The 20,956-nt window shown below is 39.3% G+C and overlaps 1 protein-coding gene and 1 long non-coding RNA gene across 2 annotated transcripts; both read right to left on the bottom strand.

Annotated features, from left to right (window-relative positions):
- Positions 1 to 682: 682 nt before the first annotated feature.
- On the bottom strand, positions 683 to 19,062 carry LOC146718910 (coiled-coil domain-containing protein 81-like). Its single transcript, XM_085457495.1, has 13 exons — positions 19,020 to 19,062; positions 18,860 to 18,934; positions 18,607 to 18,778; positions 17,773 to 17,890; positions 17,042 to 17,114; positions 14,316 to 14,462; positions 5,960 to 6,037; positions 5,549 to 5,718; positions 5,381 to 5,459; positions 3,980 to 4,090; positions 3,734 to 3,840; positions 3,498 to 3,623; positions 683 to 1,424 (listed from the first exon to the last, which is right to left on the bottom strand). Exons 2-13 carry the CDS (start codon positions 18,926 to 18,928, stop codon positions 1,286 to 1,288), a joined length of 1,389 nt encoding a protein of 462 aa, XP_085313621.1. The 5' UTR covers positions 18,929 to 18,934; positions 19,020 to 19,062; the 3' UTR covers positions 683 to 1,285.
- On the bottom strand, positions 9,977 to 13,796 carry LOC146718911 (uncharacterized). The gene is made up of 3 exons (XR_014920539.1): positions 13,689 to 13,796; positions 12,429 to 12,563; positions 9,977 to 11,144 (listed from the first exon to the last, which is right to left on the bottom strand). It is a non-coding gene; the product is annotated as an uncharacterized LOC146718911 (long non-coding RNA).
- Positions 19,063 to 20,956: the final 1,894 nt, after the last annotated feature.

Raw genomic sequence — 20,956 nt, 5'->3', positions numbered from 1 at the left:
GTCCTTGTACTGTAGTTAGTTTGTGTAGTTATGGTAGGTTGTTGAGTTATGTTTGAGCCTATGAAAATGAGGGAATAATAATAATTCCTACTAATGCAAAAGTTTTGTTAAACCCCTTAAATTAAAGCAGAAAGTCTGCACTTCTATCACATCCTGATTCATGGATTCATGGATTTAAAGTCCAGTGTGGTGGATTTTAAATGCTGTCATTGTCCACTTATGGACCTAACTGCTTGTGCCTTCTTCATAAGACGATTATTGCCCAAACACAGACTATTTTCATAAAAATCTACCAGCCAGCAAAGAAGAGAGAGACATGTAGCTGCATTTATCTGTGTCTATTCAAGAAACAGTGGTACAGGACAGTCATCATGTGTAACATATCAGAGAAATGAAGAGATTATGGTTAGAGGAGAGTTTTCTAACATGCAAAAATGGGTAGCAAAAATTTAGAAAAACAACAGCACCCTGAACATCACACCATTAAAGTATCATATATACAGTGGTTTAAAAAAAGTGTTTGCCCTCTTCCTGATTTCCTAGTGTTTTTCGTATTTGTCCCTCTTACATGTTTCAGATCATGAAAAGGAAGGTTGGAGTCCTGTTACATCTGGCATAAAACTAACACAGCATTTTAGAAAAGGAACAACGTATAAATATGATGATGTGATAAAAATGGCCTGGGAACGCCTTGATGTTTCCCCAGACAAGCTGGAGGAGGTGGCTGGGGAGATGGAGGTCTGGGCTTCTCTGCTTGGGCTGCTGCCCCCAAAACCCAGCCCCGGATAAGCGGAAGAAGATGGATGGATGATAAAAATGAAATGATCTGGTAAAATATGGTGGTGGCAGTTTGGTTGTCTGGGGTTGATCTGCTGCCTCAGGACCTGGAAGACCTGCTGTGGCAAATGGAAGCAGGAATTCTGGCTTTCTACCAAAATGTCTGACCATCTCTTCGTAACCTCAAGCTGAAGCACACTTGGGTTGTGCAGCAGGACGATGATCCCAAACACACCAGCAAGTCCATCTCTGAATTTCTTAGGAAAAACTAAATAAAGATGTTGGAGTGGCCTAGTCAAATCACCTTTTGTGTTTACTTGTGTTATGTTTGTCTAATATTTAAATCTCTTTGATGATCTGAAACATTTAAGTGTGACAAACATACAAAAATAGGAAATCAGGAAGGGGCGATCACTTTTTCACACCAATGTACATAACCTTGTAATTTTTGTTTAGGTAATCATCACACAATAAGTTGAGGTTTGGTTGTTTATTCACATTCATGTCCTCAGATCATGAACTGTGTACCAGACAGGTAATGAGAGTCTTTCCAGATGTTGGTCTCTCCATAGTTGGTGGTTCTCCTCTTACACTGGCTACATCGCCTGTACTCTGCAAGCTTATCAACCAGGAGGAGACCAGCAGACCTAACCACAGGGAGACAGAATTATTATGAGCTGTATTTTGAATGATGGACATGTTCAAGTTGAGACTGTGAGGGGAAAAAAATCAGAGAAACTAGTGCATGTGTCCATTCGCTACCATTTTCCAGAATTTATTTTCCAGTCTGGGTGCAACATAATTAAAGGAGAAACAGTTAAAGCTCAAAGTGTGAAAAGAAATGTAAAGGAGAATATGTGACATCTATTTTTTTCTATTGTAGAGATTTGTGATTTGCATGTGGAATGATTATTTGATTTAGAGTTCTCTAGCATGTCGAGACTATCTCTCCACACCGTTACGTATTCCATATGTACAGGGTACGACCCCCCTTGGTCGTGGCGCGTGGATATTTCTTTAAGACACTCCGGCACGCCCGGCTACGCCCCACAGCATACGTATAAAACAGCTGTGCAGACGTGACACCGGTGATTGTTTGATCGGAACGCGTCTCCGAGTGGCCTCACGGTGGAGAGATAGTCTCTCACTAAGAGAACCAAGGTTACACCGTAACCGTACGATCTTTCAGAACTGATGTGAAAGTTTGTGCTTGTAGTAAATAACAGAGGAGTAGCACCCAACTCCACAGTTCCCCCTCAATACAATCATGTGAAAAATAAAGCGCACGCTTTCACTTCCAAGGTGCTTTCACATGAAGGTGATGTGATGTAGTTATGTTGTTTTTGTTTTTGTGTGGATTTCTGGTAAAACATCGTTTGAGCAAAGAACTTCTCATAGTCCGGCTCATATCATCTACACAGGACTGTCTCATCTTTAAGAATCTGTCTTGACTTATTAAACTGGATCCAGTTTACCCAGATCCAAGTCATATGATAGATGGGAACCTATGAGCATCGACACGTTGAGGCTTGTTTTATTTCTCCCGGATATTTGGACTGCCTTCAGTGATGAGCACCTTGTGGTTCGTGCACTCTGATGATTACAAAAACGTGGTTGCCTAATTACTGTTTGAATATAATTACCAGTCTTAGTGATTGTGGCCAAACGTCTTCTTTTTATGTTTCGTTTTAAAAATATCTTTCATTTTCGAATTAATAAAGAACGGAAGTAGAGACACAGTTTAATGCACTTAGCAAATATTAATTATATAAATCAAAATAAATAGTTTGAAAATCCTAACTTTTACTCGATTCGTGCTATAATGTAATTCTCTGCCTCATCCCTTACCAGAATATATTTGACTCCACTTAACAAATTCTGAAGATTCACAAAGTGATTAATATTTTCCATCATTTGTTACTTTGACCGATTGCCTAATCTTGAAGAAGCTTAATTTATTGAACTTGCTATGAAAATGACCCAGTATGTCTGGATACTAGGGTATCTGAGTCATGCCATGTACACAGATACATTGAGGAAAGCTTTCAGATTTTAACCTGCCTTCAGATACGAACCTTCCTGCAGTTTTTGAGCTCTAACATTTCCAAAAACCTGATTGCCTAATAACAGTTTTATGAAATATTTTGGCCACCAGCATAAATATTATTTATTTAAATCAATGGCAGGGGAGCAGGGAGCCATAATCGACTCTGGGTGCCATCACGTATAGAGGTCTCAGGCTTCTGTCACCCGAGAATGAATTTCTTGGTTTTAGGAGGATATGTGCTGTTCATCTGAATATACTGAAGTAATTTCATAACCTGCAGGACCAAATGTATTATGTGCTGATACATAAAACCTTAGAATTGAAAGAAGGTGCACTTTCTTTCTCATATGTGTATCATGCATCAGACATCAACTTTAATATATTTGTGTATTTAGTGAAAAAGATATAAAAGACTGGAAGAAATAGACAACAGACATAGATTTAATGACTATCTGGCAAACAAAGAGGAGCATCAAGCAGCTAAAGAGGCAAATATGTCCCCCAGGAGGCAGTAAGACTCAAAAATAGGGCTAAAAAAAGAGTAAATTTTGGACTCTGATTCATTAGAGGTCCAGAGGCTCTTAGAAGATCAGTGTCAGTAATTACATCATGGATCAAAGAGATGCTGTATTTTACTAACTATAAAAGTTAGTGTGATCCTGCCCCCGCACACCTCCGAAAGCGCCTCTCGTCTTCCTCTTGCTGGTATTTGTGCTTCACACTGCGACTCCAGTCTTGCTCTAGTGACTTGCTGATGTCCTGCATCTTCTCAAAGCGTTTGATACGATCGTGCATTAGCCTGGACAGAAACGAAACCACGAGAAGAAGAAAGTACGTTTCACAGTTATTATGTCTTCTTTTTCCTTACATGTTCTTTTTGGTCCATTTCTTTTATTTGCCTTTACTTACTCCATTTTATTGCGTCTCAACATCTCCTTTTCCTTCTCCAGCTGTGCCTGTTGGTTGTGCAGTTCTTTCGTTCTCTTGGTGGCAGCACTAAAATTTACCTGGAAGATCTGTCAGTGTGAAACGCATCACACGTCGCAGTTTTAATACAACAATGGACCGAATACGCACAGAGCAAGTATGACTAATGTTGTTGCAGTATGATAAGGCTAACAGTGAAATGTTAAACTGTTATGGAGGGATGGTGACCTTCTGCGCCCTTTCGCGGCTTTCTGCTTTGCACGCTGCTGTCTCACGGCGGCTGAACGTGGAGCTGTCAGGGTGGTAATCTGGAGGTTCTGCGCGCTTCTTTTCAGACATCTAAGGGCAAATTAACAGTCTGATTTTAGATTTTAGACTGAATGCAGATGGTCACATGACAAAAACGTGAAAACTACTTTTCTGGACAGTTTCCCTACATTCTCCCTATAAGTTTTGCGTGCTGTGTTTAGAGGTCCAAAGCCTCACCCGTGAGTTTTTGTAACTTTTTTTTGTAACCGTTTATGGACTATGGAAAATTTTTTAATGTGGTACATTAGTTTCATACCGATAATTGCTTGCGCTGAATTCATTCCAAATTCGCTACCAAGACTATGCGACTGACAGTGTTGGGGAGTAACGGAATACATGTACCGCCGTTACGTATTTAAAATACAAAATATGAGTAACTGTATTCCGTTACAGTTACCGTTTAATAAGGTGGTATTTAGAATACAGTTACTTTGTTGAAATAAATGGATTACACGGCGGTACTTTCCTGTTTCATATTGTTGCGGGTCAGGACTGTTTGGGTTTTGTTTGACAGCTGTTCTGTTGTTCCAGGCGGCAGCGTTACGGTTGCCATGGTTACAGGGTGACGCTCTCTCTGCGTGTTTCCTGGGTGAGAGAGCGCCTTGTTGTTGTTGTGCTAAGCTAATAGGGAGAATGCTACAGGTATAGCTCTAAAGAACGTAGCCTCATGGGCAGTGTAGTCCGTGCTGCAGGGAGAATGGACTGCCATACCCGTTATGTGTTTGTGAGCGAGGGAGGGAGAAAAAGGAAAAGTACGAGCTGTCATTGAGCAGAAACGGGAGCTGGAAGCATGTAAATATAATAATAACCACTTCAGCCAAGAAGAGTGTCTGACGAGCCCAGCTGTAAGTAAGCTGTTAAGACTCGACTGTACACCGTGTTCGTGTTTTCCTCCGAAACAATAAGTTCCGTTGGAGCAGTCTTTCAACGCCTCTCTCTGTCTCTGGCTAACAAAGTTGACCCAGACAACAAAGTAAAGCTAGTTTTCAGCTACAAGCCCGACACGAACCCGACGTATTAGCCAGAGGTCCCTTTACTACAGTTCGGAGCCGCGGACCGTCAGTAACAGTAATAAATCACAGCAATAGTACATTCACGTAGTTGTAAACAGCATATATTAAGTAATTCAAAGTATTCAGAATACGTTACTCTCATCGAGTAACGTAACGGAATATGTTACAGAATACATTTTGGGGCATGTATTCTGTAATCTGTAATGGAATACATTTTAAAAGTAACCTTCCCAACACTGGCGACTGAACACAATTCTTAGCAAGAATTTGTGCCTTTGTGTCAAGTTTGAAAGTAACTTTGACTTGCCTGGGTGTCCAGAGCACTCTTGTATTGCTTAGCCTTTTCCCGTTTACGTTGGAGTTGCTGGGCTTGCTGCAAAGCTACTCTAAATCACACAGGTAAACATTACATGATGTATTTGTGATCACAACATATGATTATTTGAAACATCTGGCTTGTGGCACCTTTACACACCCCTTAATCAGATGTAGCTGGTCTAAACACTCCGTGACACGACGTTCCTGTTCTTCTTGAGCCTTGAATTTCTGTCGTCTGTCTATTTGAATCTGAAGCTCGTTCATGTAACGATGCTGCTGGATACTCCTGGGAGGCGTGAGTGGCCGAGCCAGGAAGATGAAGGAATTCTACAGAAAACCCAGAGTGTGGTCTAAATTTTAATACTGTGCTTTGCTTGATGGATATTGCTTACATGATCGAAATAAATTACATTTTATAAATGAGTCATGACGTCATCTGGTTAAAATCGCTAGTCACTGTTCACTGAGTCATTTCACATGAAACTTGAACAGTAACTGCGAATCACCAAAACTGGGGTGTAAATGGTTATGGGAGTGTGGGAATAATCACAGTTTTCATTTATCTTACAGAATTCACAGGAAGCTGAGTCAGCTCCTTCTCTGACATTTGCAGGTTGAATGAAGCCACCTGTTCTTTCAGTTTCACCTTCCAGAAAAAGCAAAACAAAAAAGCCTTATCAGAAAGTCCATAATGAAAAGAAAAACAACAAAACAGAATAATAATAAAAACATTATAAGCAAAGCATATCAAACTCACCAAATTAACTTAAGATGACTTTTTGGATTCCTAAATATATCGTTAGCAACATTGTGATATGTTGTGTGTGTGTGTGTGTGTGTGTGTGTGTGTGTGTGTGTGTGTGTGTGTGTGTGTGATTCTTCTTAATTTTTCTTATTTGTTGTTCTTAAACAACAGTTCTCCATTATTTCTGAGTATGTAATTGTCTGCTTTTTCACTCATTTTTAGTCAGCCCTTGTGCCTAACCATTATCAGAGCAATGTTTTGTCATTTGCTGAGTCCCTTATCACTGACCTTTGAATCGTTCAAGCATTAATCTATGAAAATACCAAAGAAAACAGGCATAAAATAGTGCTTGGGCAATGAAAAGGCTGGTTATAAGCTAACAGTATGCTAGCTGCACAGCTGGCTAGTCCTTCATGGGGATCACACCAACACACATAGAGACAAGCAACCGCTGTCAGTCATATATCAAGAGTTCCCTCTCATAAACAGTATAACTAAATTCTTGCATAACAGTTTACGTCATGTGTCACAGTTCAATAAAGTTACGTTCACTTCAAAGAAGGTTTCATTAACACCAGTAAGCAACAGCTAACAGCAGCAAAAACAGCTGCAGTTACTGACGGTTCAACATGTCCTCAACATTTCATCTCAGTATGGCTGTCATTGATCAGAAACAGTGTGGGATCATCTTGACAGAGACGAGAACAAAAGCCAGCCAAGATCCAAAGGAGAATGTTGAGTGTTCTTCAGGAAGACTAGAGACTTCTTACAGAAATGACAACAAAGCTTGTTTACGAGAGTTCAAGCTGTGGGGAATAGAGAATAAATGTGGTCAATTGATCAAATATTGACTTTTAAGCTTGTTAGATTTGTATAAACTCTGTTTTTGCCTTATGTACTGTATTTTCATGTTTGTTTGTGCATGTGTCAATGAATCAGGCATAGTAACAATCCATTATTTACACATCAAACAGAACCAGAGTTGCATAGTGATAAACTGGTCCAGTGCAGCTCTCTTTTCACTCTGTTTATTCTTGGTAACTTTTGAGGGAATATCCTCTTAGAAATGATAATATCCAACTATGTGTTATTATTATTACAAATTAATTGTCTCTGTCTAAACAGGTAGTATTTTTAAAATAATAAAATCTACTGCCTGAAAACGATGTCATGTGAGTAGTGAAAGTGGATGAAAACAATAAGGTTACTAACAGGAAAAAACACCAAAGCAGAAGCAGAAGTGTATCTAGAACAGTCAAGGTGAGACAGTGCTAAAGTTCATGATTACACAAATGCAGTGTCATGTGCACATACTTGCATAATGTACAGTGGGGCAAAAAAGTATTTAGTCAGCCACCGATTGTGCAAGTTCCCCCACTTAAAATGATGACAGAGGTCAGTAATTTGCACCAGAGGTATACTTCAACTGTGAGAGACAGAATGTGAAAAAAAAAATCCATGAATCCACATGGTAGGATTTGTAAAGAATTTATTCGTAAATCGGGGTGGAAAATAAGTATTTGGTCAACTCAAACATAGAAAATCTCTGGCTCTCACAGACCTGTAACGTCTTCTGTAAGAAGCTTTTCTGTCCCCCACTCGTTACCTGTATGAATGGCACCTGTTTGAACCCATCATCTGTATAAAAGACACCTGTCCACAGCCTCAAACAGTCAGACTCCAAACTCCGCCATGGCCAAGACCAAAGAGCTTTCGAAGGACACCAGGAAAAGTATTGTAGACCTGCACCAGACTGGGAAGAGTGAATCTACAATAGGCAAGCAGCTTGGTGTGAAAAAATCAACTGTGGGAGCAATCATCAGAAAATGGAAGACATACAAGACCACTGATAATCTCCCTCGATCTGGGGCTCCACGCAAGATCTCATCCCGTGGGGTCAAAATGATCATGAGAACGGTGAGCAAAGATCCCAGAACCACACGGGGGGACCTGGTGAATGACCTGCAGAGAGCTGGGACCAAAGTAACAAAGGTCACCATCAGTAACACACTTCAACGGCAGGGAATCAAATCCCGCAGTGCCAGACGTGTTCCGCTGCTGAAGCCAGTGCATGTCCAGGCCCGTCTGAAGTTTGCCAGAGAGCACATGGATGATACAGCAGAGGATTGGGAGAATGTCATGTGGTCGGATGAAACCAAAGTAGAACTTTTTGGTATAAACTCAACTCGTCGTGTTTGGAGGAAGAAGAATACTGAGTTGCATCCCAAGAACACCATACCTACTGTGAAGCATGGGGGTGGAAACATCATGCTATGGGGCTGTTTTTCTGCCAAGGGGACAGGACGACTGATCCGTGTTAAGGACAGAATGAATGGGGCCATGTATCATGAGATTTTGAGTCAAAACCTCCTTCCATCAGTGAGAACTTTGAAGATGAAACGAGGCTGGGTCTTCCAACATGACAATGATCCCAAACACACCACCCGGGCAACAAAGGAGTGGCTCCGTAAGAAGCATTTGAAAGTCCTGGAGTGGCCTAGCCAGTCTCCAGACCTCAACCCCATAGAAAATCTGTGGCGGAAGTTGAAAGTCCGTGTTGCTCGGCAACAGCCCCAAAACATCACTGCTCTCGAGAAGATCTGCATGGAGGAATGGGCCAAAATACCAGCTACTGTGTGTGCAAACCTGGTAAAGACCTATAGTAAACGTTTGACCTCTGTTATTGCCAACAAAGGTTATGTTACAAAGTATTGAGTTGTATTTTTGTTATTGACCAAATACTTATTTTCCACCCTGATTTACGAATAAATTCTTTACAAATCCTACCATGTGGATTCATGGATTTTTTTTTTCACATTCTGTCTCTCACAGTTGAAGTGTACCTCTGGTGCAAATTACTGACCTCTGTCATCATTTTAGGTGGGGGAACTTGCACAATCGGTGGCTGACTAAATACTTTTTTGCCCCACTGTAGCTATTTTCCATTTTCCTATCAAAATATAAAGGAATGAGAAGTGGTTAGAGAATTCTGGTGAATTTTTTCCAAAGGTACGACTGACGTTTTAACTTGTTGTGACATGTAACAGCGGCATAACATGACAAGTTTCAGCTCTCACATCCCATTTTTTGAATGGAGACATGGTTTTGTTTTTGACCACAAACAATGGTTCCTAAGATACTCTCAAGTGAACTACAACTTTAAAAAAAAGTCACAATATAGAAAAGAGAATATCTATTTCTTTAAGCATATTAAAAACTTTAAATGACCTGGGACACTCTTAAAATAAAGGACTGCACTGATCAACTCATGTATGTCTATAAGTGCTGTACACTGTAAAAAAATATTCCGTAGAAAAACAGAGAATGTCCTGGTAATTTTCTGCCAGTACATTTTCTGTTTTTTTACGGAGGTTTGACGGACCTTTCTGTAAATGATAAAACGGAAAATTCTGTAGATTTACAGTATACTCTCTGTACTATTTACGGACATTTCCTTCAGCTATAAAACAGAAAATTCCGTTTATTCACAGTATATTTTCTGTATCATTAACTGATATTTTCCGTTAATAGAAAAATTGAAATTTCTGTTTATATTACTATTTCCAAGCACTTCTTTTCACTGTAACTCATTAAATATAGTTCTTTATATCCTTAAATGTACATTTCTATGCAATTACAACCTAGTACACCATGTACTCAAAAATTCATAAATTAAAACTTAAATTAATTTGTGCTTCGTACACAACAACATTGGTACAATTAATGTTAAATATTCTTTTATTCTCCTTAACTCAAACACTATACTTAAATATAATGACAGCATCCATCTTGTCATAAAACTACTAAACAGCTGATACATGAACAAAATAACTCACAAGCTTTCAAATTTGAGCATTTTTATTTCCTTGAAATCAGGTTGCCCTCATGTAAATGTGTTTATTTACATTCATTCAAGTGGCTACCAAGTGTTTTCTTCAAACAGGACACCTGACAAACAAAAAATGTCATATTTAACGACATGTTCACATTTAATAATATCCAGAGTAGCTTTTAGTTAGAATCACTGCCTTGTGGTAGTTTTGCCTCAGCCAAATGGTTAAGGTGTGGTTTACATCCATCTCTGTCCACTTATGATACAGTATACACATGTAGTCAGTTATAGCCAAACACCTTTAATTACTGAATTACATTCACTTCATTAATGAAGTGAATGTAATTCACATTTGTGTGAACATTTGTCTGAGATTAACTCTTTGGGCTCTTTACCTTACAATATAACATACTTGAGTCAAAATTTGTTGACTGTTTAAGTGGTGCCACATGAATACAACTGAACAGATCTAAAGAAGATGTTCCTGAACTTTGGGTTTATTCGAACAGGACTGATGGATAACCACAGGACTTTTCCCCATATGATAACTACAACACATAATAAATTAAGACAGATTACTGTCCCAAACTTAAAGATAAAAGTGTATTTACGGGACTTGTTTTGTCAGTGAGGAGCAAAGTATAATTAGAAGTGCTTGTTCTGATGAAAAGTTAAACTGTAAACAGCAGCATAGTGAATAAGGATCTGTGTCCACGAATCCTCAGCAGTGACAACACTTAAACATCATAGTTCAAAATCCTTAATGCACACCTTTTTCTCCACGGTGTTCAAATTCTCTAAGCTGGTTAAGTAGAGGAAAAAGTCTGACATATTTCATGACCATTAAATGTTAGACAAGGCTCTGAAAACGAGGTTACAGTTACAAACAAAAACCTCTGCTAGTGCGCACAGACCCTAAATCACAACAAATAAGACAATAGTAAGACAAATTACTACAAAGTCTTGTTACCGCTCTTCATATAACAGTGTGACAAAGTCCTGAATGCAGCCTGCATGTTAGTACATCAAGGTCCATCTGAGCTTTAAGTAAAATACACTCAGCTTTTCCTTGGATTTTAAGAGTTGCTCAGTTCATACAGGAACTGCAGCAGTCGGAGTTAACGTGTCGCTGTGTTGCTCCTCCGTGTCAGCCATTGAGACTAGTCGCAATTTATTCTGAGGAAAAAAAGAGAAACAACAAGACATTTTTAAAAAGTTTGTCATTTTATAATTTTTTTTTACCTAGAGCATAAACAACATAAACAAAAAAAGGATTAGGGCTGTGCGATATGACGATATATATCAGATTACGATATAAAAATGTCTATCGTTTCATATTATACACTATTCTTTGTTTTGTGGTGTTGCAAAATAAACTGTTTACGGCAATATTTTTTTCATGGTTTTGATGGTCACTGTAGTTGCTATATTATTTCTTAAAGTTCTCTCCTTCTCTTATACTTAAAATAACCACACTATGGACGGACAAGTGACTGTTTTTACGCGTACTTTCGTTACCAACAATGAGGATAAAACCATCGTGTGGCTCCGCCGTCCGCTTGTTTATTTTCCACATAAACCTTTCACAATAAAGCTCAAGTTTCTGTTGAGACTTTTCAAACTAAACTGAAATGATATACATTATTCTCAAACATAAAATTTCAGAATATGCATCAAACAAATGACCTCAAATAAAAACATCAAGTAACTATAAATGGCGCTTACAGTCACCACGCAGATGAAGGCACAGAGAATACCAGCATGGCCAGCAAGGATGAGGCAGAACCAGAAGGACCAGTCAAAAGAAATCGAGGACCTTATTGTTAAATGAGGGGCTACCTCTGTAGCATGGACATGGTTTGGTTATGAAAAGTCTGACACGCCCCAGAAAACTGTACTATGCAAATTATGCCACAAACTGGTCCCCACCACCACTCGAACACGACAAACCTCTTTAACTACCTACACAAGAATCACATGAAAGAGTTTCGAGAGAGTTTACGAATGAAAAGCAAAAAAAGAGTCGTCAGGTGCTCAAAATAATCCTTAGACTCAAACGTTAGAACAGGCTTTTCCTTGCAGCACGCCGTGTAATAAATACTCAGAAAGAAAATGGTGGCCATTTAAACTCATGTCTAAAAATGTATAGTTTCATGCATCGGTCAAAACACTCGACTCCAGGTACACGACGCCCAACTGAAAACATTTCACATAAGTCGAGTTGCCCGAGAATCACAGAATTTACAGAAAATGCACTATTTTGTGATATATATCGTTATCAGGAGAGATACGTCTTATATTGGGATATGAGATTTTGGTCATATCACGCAGCCCTACAAAGGATTATAATTCACGTAGAGTTGCATACACATAACACCATTCTGTTGCAACAAAAGCAGTTTATAATTAAAGTAACATACATACCTTGAAAAACTAAATCAACCACAACATTAAACTCACCTTGTGTTTGTAGAGAAGGTGATCAGGGTTTTTCTTCATTTCCTGAGACCAGCTGCTCTGGATCATCACCAGCTTGTATCTTCATCTTTTTTTTCACTCGGGGAAGTCTTTCCTTTTCTTGGCCATTGCTCTGCACTGGAAAACCAAAGTGTGTGATCAAAGGTGAAATAAGGGATATTTTTCCACTGCAGGACTTAAAGTGCTTCAAGTAGTGATAGCTGTTGATCCATTTCTCAAATAATCTGTAAGGATCTGGATTTTTAAGAAAGATACAAATATCTCTGCTTATATTTGGCTAAAAGCTTGATATAGACAAGGCATATAGAGCCCCTGCACACCAGCACTGCGCTTACATTATAGTTCAATCAAGAAATAGTTATTATTGATTTATTATTGAATTTTTTTAGTAATAATTTTTAGTATTTAATCACATTAGCACAGTGGGGTGACAAAAATATTCCACATACAAGAAATGCTGCTCAGCATTTCATAAATTACATTTTCAACAAATGTTGGAGTAAAAACACAGTTACAGGGAAAATGTGTCTGTCTGTAAATATTAACTAAACATTTCTATGTGCTACAAAATAGACATACTGTAATTGTAAATGTGCTGAGGTGAAACTATACTTTCAATAATTTTACCACTACAGTCTGTTAACCACCGAAATAATCTATGCTGGTCAGCTAGCTAAAAGTCTTTACTTTAGCAGCCCAAATCAGAGGCTAACATTAGCATTTGCTAGCGTCAGCCAGGAAGGTCTGAGGCTTAAACTAGGGTTAGTGTAACTTCGCCTGAAACCCTTTAAAGTGTACAGTAGAGCCAACTGTAAAACACAGGTATTGATACAGTACTTATTAGAGTCCTAGAATAATTTCTAGAACCATGAAGTTCTCACTTTCCCAGTTATCCACATCGCTGACTTTCGCTAATTAGCTAGTTAGCAGTCACAGCTGTGTAATACCCAGAGAGACACAGACAGCTAACTATAATATTTATGAAAACTGGTTCAGCCACTGAAGGGCAAAACTGGTGGTATCACAGTAAAAATTATTTTAACATTAATTAAAATAAAGCTTAAGTCATGTTAAACCTAAATAACAATTATTTTAAAAAATGAGTCAGCAAAATATTCCTGACTTGTCTGGAGACAGCCGAAACCAGTTAACAAATAAATTAACAATTCTTTCTAAATAAAAGCACGGAGTCTTTTGAAAAACATTATTTTAATAAAACGAAACATGAGTTTTAATACTTACCACAGAAATTTGAAGGCAGTTTCTCCAACTTCAGAATCCAAAATCCAGATGAAGCCTGAAAGAAGCCTAATGGCTGCTCTTGCGCTTACTTTTCCCTCCTTTTCAGGTTCTTTTCCCCACAATGCATTGCAGTAGTTGAGAAATACAGAAAAATACCTGTAAATGACTAATACGGAAAATTCCTTCACGTTTATACAGTAGATTGTACTGTATTTTTACAGATTTTTTTTACAGTGTATTCAGTACTGGTAGTGTATTGGTTTTGCATTAGTTAGATCCCATGTGTTGTTAATTGTATGTGTAGCAGAATAAAGACAGTACTGCCGAGTCTGGTTATGTGCTCATATGATTGACAGTGTGACTGAGCTTTGTGACTTGAGACTTTGTGGCCTGACCGAACCAACGCCATGTTTTCAGTCATCGTGATGATGCTACGTCCATTATTTGGGTGACGCTTCAGTGCAGATTATATTGTCTTACTGAACCGTTGCATGTGTTGCTGAGAAATTAAATGTTTCTCAGAGGATGATCACTAGTGTCTTTGGTCAAGTTTTACCTCTGGGAAAAGATCAAGTTAATGGATGTAAATGTTGCTTTATGGCAGTTGAAGTGTACACGTGCTCCCACCTGTTCTTCCTCCATGTACTGCTCATCCCTCTCTTGTTGTTTAAGAAATAGGAGTTTCTCCAGTGCTCTCTCATCTGCCTGCTGCTGTCTCCTCAGATACACTGGGACATTTCTTTGGGTCCACTGCATACACTGGTAGCACAGCTCCTATAGTCATAAGGAATCAAGCAAGTGACTGATACTGCACAGTGTACACTAAGCTTGCTAGCAAACCCTTATTTACACATCCAGCAGAAACCAGGGAAACACTGGAGCCTTGTTTGAAAGACTAGTCTAATGTAACCATGTAAGGACGATCTGATTTCCTCGTGTCAGCATTGTTCCCACATCATCATAATTAATGTTGTTCCAGGTTCAACATTGCAAGTGACCAATCACCTTCTTGTGACGTCATTCCTTTGCGACTTCGAAATACCCGCCTTCGAGTATTTCGAAATACAAGTGAAGAAGCTAAATCACCTGCACCAGGGTAAACCTCCGCCTACCCTGCTCCTCCTATACAGGTGAAAATAGAGCAACAGAACCGTTGAGTCTTTGATTTTATCTATTTTCCGCTGTGTTTCACTTGCATTTATTTGAAAGACTGAGTGTAAACACAATAAAATATTTTATTTTATGTGCTGGAATGTGCAGAAAATAGGTTTAAATGTTAAACAAATATCTTCCAGTCAGAGAATGTTGCATATAATTTAATTTTTGCTTGATGCCTAAAGTTAAAAGATTAAAACTAATAAAACAAGTTTTAAAAAGAGACTTTTCCATTTGATTACATATTATATGATGGATTATGCAGAAAAAGTAGAATTGGACTGAAAGATCTATCGCTTTATCACCTATTCAGGTTGTAAATCGTGTTTTTAAAAAGTAACTAAGTAATTAATTACTCTTTAAAATAAGTAATCAGCAAAGTAACAGGATTACCTTTTGGGGGAAGTAATCAGTAATTAGTTACTGATTACTTTTTTCAAGTAACTTGACCAACACTGGTGGAAAGTCATGGCTAGGAGAAAGGAGCTCAGTGATGACCTCTGGCTGCACATTGTGGCTGTTTACAAGTCAGGAAAGAGCTACAAGGCCATGTTTTCAAGTTCCAGTGGTTACAGTGGAAAGTATTATTAAAAAATACAAGATGTTCCGCACTGTGGAAAATCTTAGAGGATGTGGTCAGAAGCCAAAAGTAACACCTGTGCTGGCCAGGAGGATAGTGAGAGAGGTGAAAAAGAATCCAAGGATAACCACCAAGGCCATCCTGGTGAATCTGGGCTCTGCTGGTGGCAATTCCTCAAGGCAGACAGTCCAACAGATACTGCACACTGCTGGGTTTCATGGATGCAGACCAAGGAGGACACCACTTCTCCAGATAAGGCACACAAAAACTTGCTTGGCCTTTGCAAATGCTCATCTGGATAAAGAAGAAGACTTCTGGTCAGATGAAACGAAAACGGAATTGTTTGGTCACGATGATGTTTCCTTCATTTGGGGTAAAAAATAAAAAAGAGAAGCCTTCAACCCAAAGAACACCATCCCCACTGTCGAACATGGTGGTGGGAACCTAATGGGGGTCATTTTTCAGCCAATGGACCAGGTGACCTAATCACAGTAAATGACCACATACCCAATGAGTGGTGTGACTACAATAACCGAACTCTCAACACCAGGAAAACCAAGGAAGTGGTCATGGACTTCAGCAAGATAAAAACTGCACCCTGGACTCCAATGCCAGCACTAGATATTCCTCAATAGCAAGGGCAATCATAAAAGACCGCCTCCATCCTAACCACCATCTACTCAACACCCTGCCCTCTGGAAAAAGGTTCAGATCCATTAGTTGCAAAACCAACAGACTAAAGAACAGCTTCTTCCCGGAACATAAATACAAACTGAGAGTTTCTTACAATTATTCTGTTGATGCTACTTGCTATTTATTATTATTACTATTTGTGTGTGTGTGTGCATTTGTGAGTTTCCTTTTGTTTCCGTACAATATTCTGCTCCTCCTGTGCAATATTTCGGCAGATGTGCAATCCATCCATCTTCTTCCGCTTTATCCGGGGCCGGGTCACAGAGGCAGCAGCCTTAGCAGAGCAGCCCAGATCTCCCTCTCCCCAGCCACCTCCTCTAGCTTATCCAGGGAAACACCAAGAGATGTGCAGTCTCCATCCCTTAATCTCCATAGCCCTTCCACCCTTATTTATTATTAACAATATTTTATTATGAGGTCTACATCGTGTACATAGTGTTCCTACATCGTCTGTTCTTCTTCTTTCTTGTTTTCTTTACTTTCACAACTTTGTGGTCTTGCTTCCAAATTTCAGTGTGCAGACCAAGCCTTTGATTGATGTAATAGCCAATAAAGGCATTTCTATTGATTATTGAGAAGGGAATGAATAATTCTGGACATGACACTTTTTGCTCAAATGTAAATAAAAGCTGAGAAATATTTTTTCACAATGATGCCTCTTGTACATCGTCTTATTATCTTTTGGGAGATGCCTGTGTCATTTCCAGTAAAAAACAAACAAACCCTTTAATAAAAGTAACTTTAAGTCAACATTTACCAGGGGCATGCTGCCTGAAAAGAGGATGAATAATATCCATTGGCTTACCAAGATAAGAAAAACATCTGAAGCAGAAAGATAAAATTATACAGTGCACTAGTGTTGTCAAGTTGAGACAGTGCTGAAGTGTATGTTTACATGAAAGCAGCTACACATGCACATACTTGCCTGCCTAGAGCAGTTCACAGAGTGCTCTTTTAGTTTAGGCAGGGCTTCATGGGGTGACTTGGTGGTGGCGGACCTGAAAGTAGAACCATATACTTTACTGTGTACTGCACACAGACGACAATGAATTCTTTGTAAGTATGTGGTTTTGTCATTTGATATTAACCACTGTGGGTTCCTTGTTAAAAGGAATTTCTAATTAAAATAGTAAACTTTTTTATGAAAGCTTTCATCCTGGTTAATATGTTTGCAATCCACATTACTGCCAAGGCACATTATTGAAGTACTTGATGATGGAAAAGTAAAAAAAATAAAATAACATCAAAATAAACAGCAGTGGTGCATTTAAAATGACACATAATTAACCATATCTACAATTTATAAATTACAGGTTTTAAAGTTGCCTTCCGGTGGATTTAGGATCGTATATCATGATAAATCTTTCACCTTTACAATTTAGCCAGATTACAGGTTTGTGCGTGGAAGGTAGCTGTGCATCATTAATAGACAAGTATACATCCCCAGGGCAGAGACAATATGTGCCAACATACACCAACACTGAGTGCTCAGCTCTCATGTACTCATCAACCTGTAAACTGACACGCACCGTGAAGAGATAGAGAGAGAGAGAGAGAGAGAGAGAGAGAGAGAGAGAGAGAGAGAGAGAGAGAGAGAGAGAGAGTGTGTGCGTGTCTGGGCCTGTCTGTGTTTTTGTATCACTGTGTACAGGGTACCTGTCTCTACCCTCCACAGGGGGTTTTGGATGTAGTTTCTCAGTCTTCAGAATGACAGTTTTCACCTTTGCAGGATGCAATGTCTGATGGGAATCAGGTTCTCTAAACTGGGGAATTTCTGTAGAGACACACAACACTGTGAGCAGGTTCAGTGCCATGGGTTCAGTTACCTATCTATTCCTTGTTATCAAAGACGTGTTCATTGGTAGAAAATTTTAGGTCGCTCTATATAGTGTCAGAAAAAGCTGTGGGTGCAACCACTTTATCTTCAAGTGTAACATATACAATATGCTCATTGGCGTTCTTAAAGAAAATCAGCCAACAAAATAAATTTCCCTTTCACTTCAGTTCAGCTTGTTCTAAAACTGGAAAAGAAGAAAACAAGTCAGTATAACCACAGACTAATAGTTTTCCTGCATAATATCTTCTTTCTTTTATTTTTCAATACCAAACTGTCATAAAACACATAGGTACATATAGAAGTAATAATCTTTTCCTGTTTTCCTGCATAATATCACCATAAAATCACAATCCTGCAGGCAGTTTGACAGATTTAACAAACAAGACACTACATTTTGCTGCCGATAGTATTTTGGATTTTTCCATCTAAAGCTAAAGCAATCATATGCATGCTCAATGCCATTTATTTTTAATACCATTTAATCTATTTCTGCTTCTATAGTTACTGCAGCTCCAGCTCATCCTGACTGTGGGAAAAGAATTTTGTTTTTTCTCTGTTGTTAAGCCGTTTAGAACAACCTGTATTTGATTCAGTGCACTGTCAAATCCCAGCTCAGCACAGAATTGTTAGGCTTGTGCAAAAGGCTCATTCACCTCCTCCGTTCCTTGGGTCTGGAGCTGATGACAAGCGCCATCCATTTTCATCTCTGGCTTTGTTGCCTGGCTGAAGACAGCGGACAGCTTGCAGGGTGACAGGGTTTGCAGTATGATGGTTTTCAAACCTGGATAGTTCACTGGGCTGTAAAGAAGTAGTGCTCCCAGGTCTCTGCGGGGAAGAAATACCAGAGTACATGTATAATGCATTAATTTTACACTGTAAAACTGAAAAACAAACATTTTAGCTTACCTTGTTAATGGCTAAAGGCAACATACCGGTTCCATCCATGGCATTAATAAAAGCTCTATTAAATTTCATCTGGACCTTTAAATTGATGAGAGATTAGTTAATTTTCAAGAAAAAAAAGTTGTAATGATTTCACATAATAAGAAATACTATGAACAACCACCTTGTTGTTCTTAAAGGAACCTTTGAAGAGCAGCAGCAGAGTCTCCCTACTCAACTGAATGGAGTAAGGTAAGCGACCCATGTTGTAGGTGACGTCAGACGCCGGAGAATTGGCGGAAAAAAAGCAAATGGTAGCAGAGAGTTTAACAAAGGTTTTTCAAGCTTCAGTATTACCAAATATACTAATCAATTGTCATATAACTAACAACATCTGTTTTATCATCTCTAACACCCTGGAGGACAACGGGGAGAGTTTAGACGCTCTCCAAGATTACATCGACCGCTGTTTTCAAGATTTAGTAATGAAGAAGGCCCAGAGTGCATCCTCCCCGGCCAAAATTGAGACGCCGTCATCGAAGAGATGTCGCCCGGCAGACTCCCCCGGTACAACATTGCCTGCCGGCAAAGACATCGCAGACATCCTGGAGTCAATCGACAAGCGATTGTCCAGTTTCGATGCGAGGCTGTCCCTGGTGGAGATTTTACACCGGGAATTTAAATCTCTGAGAGAATCCCTGGAATTCAGCCAGCAGCAGGTGGAAACGCTTGCCGCTGAAAATACCACGCTACGGGAGTCGGTCAAATCTCTCACCGATAACGTGACCCAGCTAAACATTGAAAATAAAAAAATAAAAGAGTCCGTTATCGATCTACAAGCCCGTAGCATGAGAGATAATCTTGTGTTTTCTGGTATTCCAGAATCTGCCGGAGAGGACGCGGAGGCAACGGTGAAAAGCTTCATCAAAACCCACGTGAAGCTGCCGGAGGACACCGTAAAGAACATCGACTTCGATAGAGTACATCGCTTGGGGGGCGTGAGGTCGCGGACCGGGAGACCACGGCCTATTGTGGCCAAATTCGGTCAATTCAAACAGAAGGAACAGGTGAAGAGTCGCGGCAGAGAGCTGAAAGGAACGGACTTCAGCGTGAACGACCAGTTCCCCAAAGAGATCCTGGAACGACGCAAGGTCCTGTTCCCAGTTCGACGTAGCTTCATCCAGAAAGGCTCCCGTGCTGTCATCGCCGTAGACCGGCTATACGTGGACGGACAGCTCTACCGCGACCCCGGCACCACACCGTGGTTATATTGACTGCACTCCAGATAAGAACCCGCTACACTCTTTTCTTATTCATTCACACTTTCTCCTTTAACATCTGCTTCTGTTCTATGGGAAGCAGGGAAAGCTGTGATGAGAGGTAAAATAATTTCTTTCTCATCACACAAAAAGAAAGAAGAAAACAAAAATATTCAGGAATTAGAAAAAACCATCAAATCACTAGAAGAAGCCTACGCGTGCGACCAAGATCAGGAAACATTGAACAAAATACGCAAGACAAAACTAGAATTAAATGAAACTATTAATAAAAAAACACAATTCCTTATACAAAGACTACGCTTGCAGAATTTTGAACACAGTAACAAATCAGGTCGATTTCTAGCCAACCAGTTAAAAATAAAGAAAGAAAAAACAACTATATGTGCTGCTAAAGATTTATCGGGGAACACAATATATGACCCTGGAAGAATAAACAACATTTTTAGGGATTTCTATGAAACTTTATACTCACCACAAATAAACCCATCTAAAAATGAAATTGATCTGTTTCTTGACAACGTAACTCTTCCAAAATTACTAGACAGTCAAGCAATGGAACTGGATTCGCCACTGACGCCAAGTGAACTCCAGGAAGCCCTGATAAGCATGCCCAATAATAAGGCTCCAGGTCCAGACGGCTTCCCTGCAGAATTCTACAAAGAATTCTGGACAATTCTGGCACCAGTATTCCACGGAATGTTGCAGGAAATCGAGGAAAATGGCAGACTACCACCAAATATGAATTCTGCCAACATTAGTCTCCTGCTAAAACCAGGCAAAGACCCTTTATTTCCCTCAAGCTATCGTCCAATTTCTCTTTTAAATGTGGACCTTAAAATAA

This window comes from Copadichromis virginalis, linkage group LG1 (genome assembly GCF_057382275.1).
Source record: "Copadichromis virginalis isolate Kocher_CV1m ecotype Utaka linkage group LG1, C_Virginalis_male_GT1.1, whole genome shotgun sequence".
Lineage (NCBI taxonomy): Eukaryota > Metazoa > Chordata > Actinopteri > Cichliformes > Cichlidae > Copadichromis > Copadichromis virginalis.
Note: the sequence above shows the minus strand (reverse complement) of the source record. Positions and strands in the feature narration are given on the sequence as shown.

Excerpts from the sequence above, each read along its gene's own strand:
- LOC146718910 (XM_085457495.1), bottom strand. The coding sequence starts at position 18,928 with ATGAAATTTAATAGAGCTTTTATTAATGCCATGGATGGAACCGGTATG. Across the intron at positions 14,463-17,041 it reads CTGTGAACTGCTCTAGGCAG|GAGCTGTGCTACCAGTGTAT; the intron begins GCAAGTATGTGC and ends TTATGACTATAG. Across the intron at positions 5,460-5,548 it reads CAGCTACATCTGATTAAGGG|AGTAGCTTTGCAGCAAGCCC; the intron begins GTGTGTAAAGGT and ends TGTGTGATTTAG.